This window comes from Argentina silus (assembly GCF_951799395.1).
Source record: "Argentina silus genome assembly, chromosome: 18".
Lineage (NCBI taxonomy): Eukaryota > Metazoa > Chordata > Actinopteri > Argentiniformes > Argentinidae > Argentina > Argentina silus.
The window spans coordinates 14,399,091-14,401,590 of record NC_139672.1 but is presented as its reverse complement, the minus strand read 5'-3'; the positions used below and the strand labels follow the sequence as shown (position 1 = coordinate 14,401,590).

General features: G+C 42.3%; 1 protein-coding gene across 1 annotated transcript in view; it reads right to left on the bottom strand.

The window, feature by feature from the left end:
- LOC310818818 (cadherin-18-like) overlaps positions 1-2,500 on the bottom strand; it is a gene marked incomplete at its 5' end in the record, with an annotated part of 31,385 nt that overhangs the window by 20,841 nt on the left and 8,044 nt on the right. The window contains one exon of the mRNA XM_083689864.1: positions 537-831. Within this exon, the coding sequence (XP_083545990.1) occupies positions 537-831 (295 nt within the window). The remainder of the gene's footprint in view (positions 1-536; positions 832-2,500) is intronic.

Genomic DNA, 2,500 nt, shown 5'->3' with positions numbered 1-2,500 from the left:
CACCACCTGCCCTTGTGTGTTTCCCGCCTGTGTGATTGTCTACCCCGCCCTGATTGGCTTCATTCCTCAACATCCATCCCTGTGTATGTAGTCTGTGTGTTCCCCTGTCTCTGTGCCAGTTCGTCTTTGTACCTTTGTGTCATACGTCCCAGCATTTCCTAGTGATAAGTATCCCTGTTTTTTGATCTCCGAGTCTGTTTTTAACTTTGCCTTTTTGCCTACCCCTTTTCGGATTATCTGCCTGCCTTTTTGAGCTGCCTACCGGTGTACCAAACCCTGCTTTAAAGTGGGAGGGTGGAAATGTTTTGACACCTAGTGTCACCTCTTTTCCCCAATCGTTCTTGCTGCTCAATGTGTATATTTAAATGTATGTTTTAAACTGTAGTGCTTTGTAGATTTATGATCTAAATGTATTTTGAAACTTGTGTGCTGCTATTTTGGCCAGGTCTCTCTTATAAAAGAAATGTGTTCATCTCAATGAGACTGACCTGGTAAAATAAAAGTTAAATCAAATAAAATTCAGAGTTCCTACTTACCGACATCGGCCATCTCGGGGACGGTGGCGACAAACGGTCCGTCTGGGAACTGGGGCGCGTTGTCGTTGACATCCTGGACCTTGATGATGAACTCTGACTCGGGCTCCAGGGAGCGGTTGGTGAAGCGGTCGATGGCCTGGGCGTGGAGGACATACTGGCCCTTCTTCTCCCTGTCCAGACTCTTGGCAGCGTGGATGTCCCCTGTCACCTCATTGATGACAAAGATCGAGCCAGCGCCCTCGCCGGACAGCAGGTACCTGACGGAGCCGTCCCCCCTGTCTGAGTTGGAGTGCAGCTGACAAGACAAAAGAGAGAAGAAGAAATCACACGGAAGTCTCTTCACACGGAAGTCTCTTCACATGGAAGTCTGGAAGTCTCTTCACATGGAAGTCTCTTCACATGGAAGTCTGGAAGTCTCTTCACATGGAAGTCTCTTCACATGGAAGTCTCTTCACACGGAAGTCTCTTCACATGAAAGTCTCTTCACATGGAAGTCTGGAAGTCTCTTCACATGGAAGTCTCTTCACATGGAAGTCTCTTCACACGGAAGTCTCTTCACATGAAAGTCTCTTCACATGGAAGTCTCTTCACATGGAAGTCTCTTCACATGGAAGTCTCTTTGTTATGGAAGTCTCTTCACATGGAAGTCTCTTTGTTATGGAAGTCTCTTCACATGGAAGTCTCTTCACATGGAAGTCTCTTCACATGGAAGTCTCTTCACACGGAAGTCTCTTCACACGGAAGTCTCTTCACACAGTAAAAAATTAAATCCTAGGAACAGAGTTGAAATGATGCGGTTGCAATACTCAGATGTACACAGTGTGAAGCACAAAATTATTCCCTTGAATTTCCCCCAGCTCATTGATCGGAGAACATAAAGAATGAATCATTTGGCAATCAAAGTGCCACAAGTAAACAAACCATCAATCACAGCTGTTTAGCATACTGTAACATGTGTACAGTAGCAATGTAGAAGTCAAAATCCATCACTGCAGCTGAATATAGAGGACGAGATACCAATCTTTTATATGTAAAATTGGAGGTTCTCCAACTTTCTTGCGCAAAAAAAATTAAAGTATGCAACAAAACCGTAGAAAAAGAGGAAGAGGAACAGTATGTTTCTACAGTAACAGCAGCGGTTGACATTTTGAGGCTAATGTATTTCCCTGGGTAGCATAGCCTAGCAGAATCCAGCAGAACAACGGCAACCCGGCAACATGTGAAATATGTATAAAACACTAGGGGCTCGGAACAGTTATTAATTCAGGTTAATCCTGCTCCCATTTGGATTAGGCACGCTACACTGGGTTGCATCATCACAAATTAAATGTTGTACTAGGTTGGCATCTTGATGTGTTTGGCGCTTTGCCCTGGTACAGTGCATGGGACTTTTGCAAAGTCTTCTGGCAGCGCTTTTCTCAGAGGGTAGGTGTTTTGGAAATTCCTGTCAGTTTTAAAGGGACATTAAAAAAATGTAATTAAAAAAGCACACTGTTGATAGGGTCTCAAAATACAGTGCCTTCGGAAAGCATTCAGACCCCTTCACTTCTTCCACATTTTAAATCCAATTTTAAATGGATTATATTAAAATTGTTTGCCATCAATCCACACACAGTACCCCAGAATGACAAAGCAAAAACACGTTTTTAGAAATTTCAGTAAATGTATTCAAATTGGAATACAGAAATACCTCATGTACATTCAGACCCTTTGTATTCAGACCCTTTGCTATGACAAATTAGCTAAAATGCAAAAATGTCATCAACAAATCACTCAATAAGTTGAATTGAGTCCATCTTAATGCAAGGATAATAGTTCATGTAATTTTGGAATTAATATCTTTCTAGGGTAGATATCTATCTAGGGTCTCTGATTTGCATAGGAATCAATTACACGCTGTGTAGATTAGGATGTCACTACCAACTCAGCAAATTTCATAATTTTCTCTTGATCCTGACAAACTC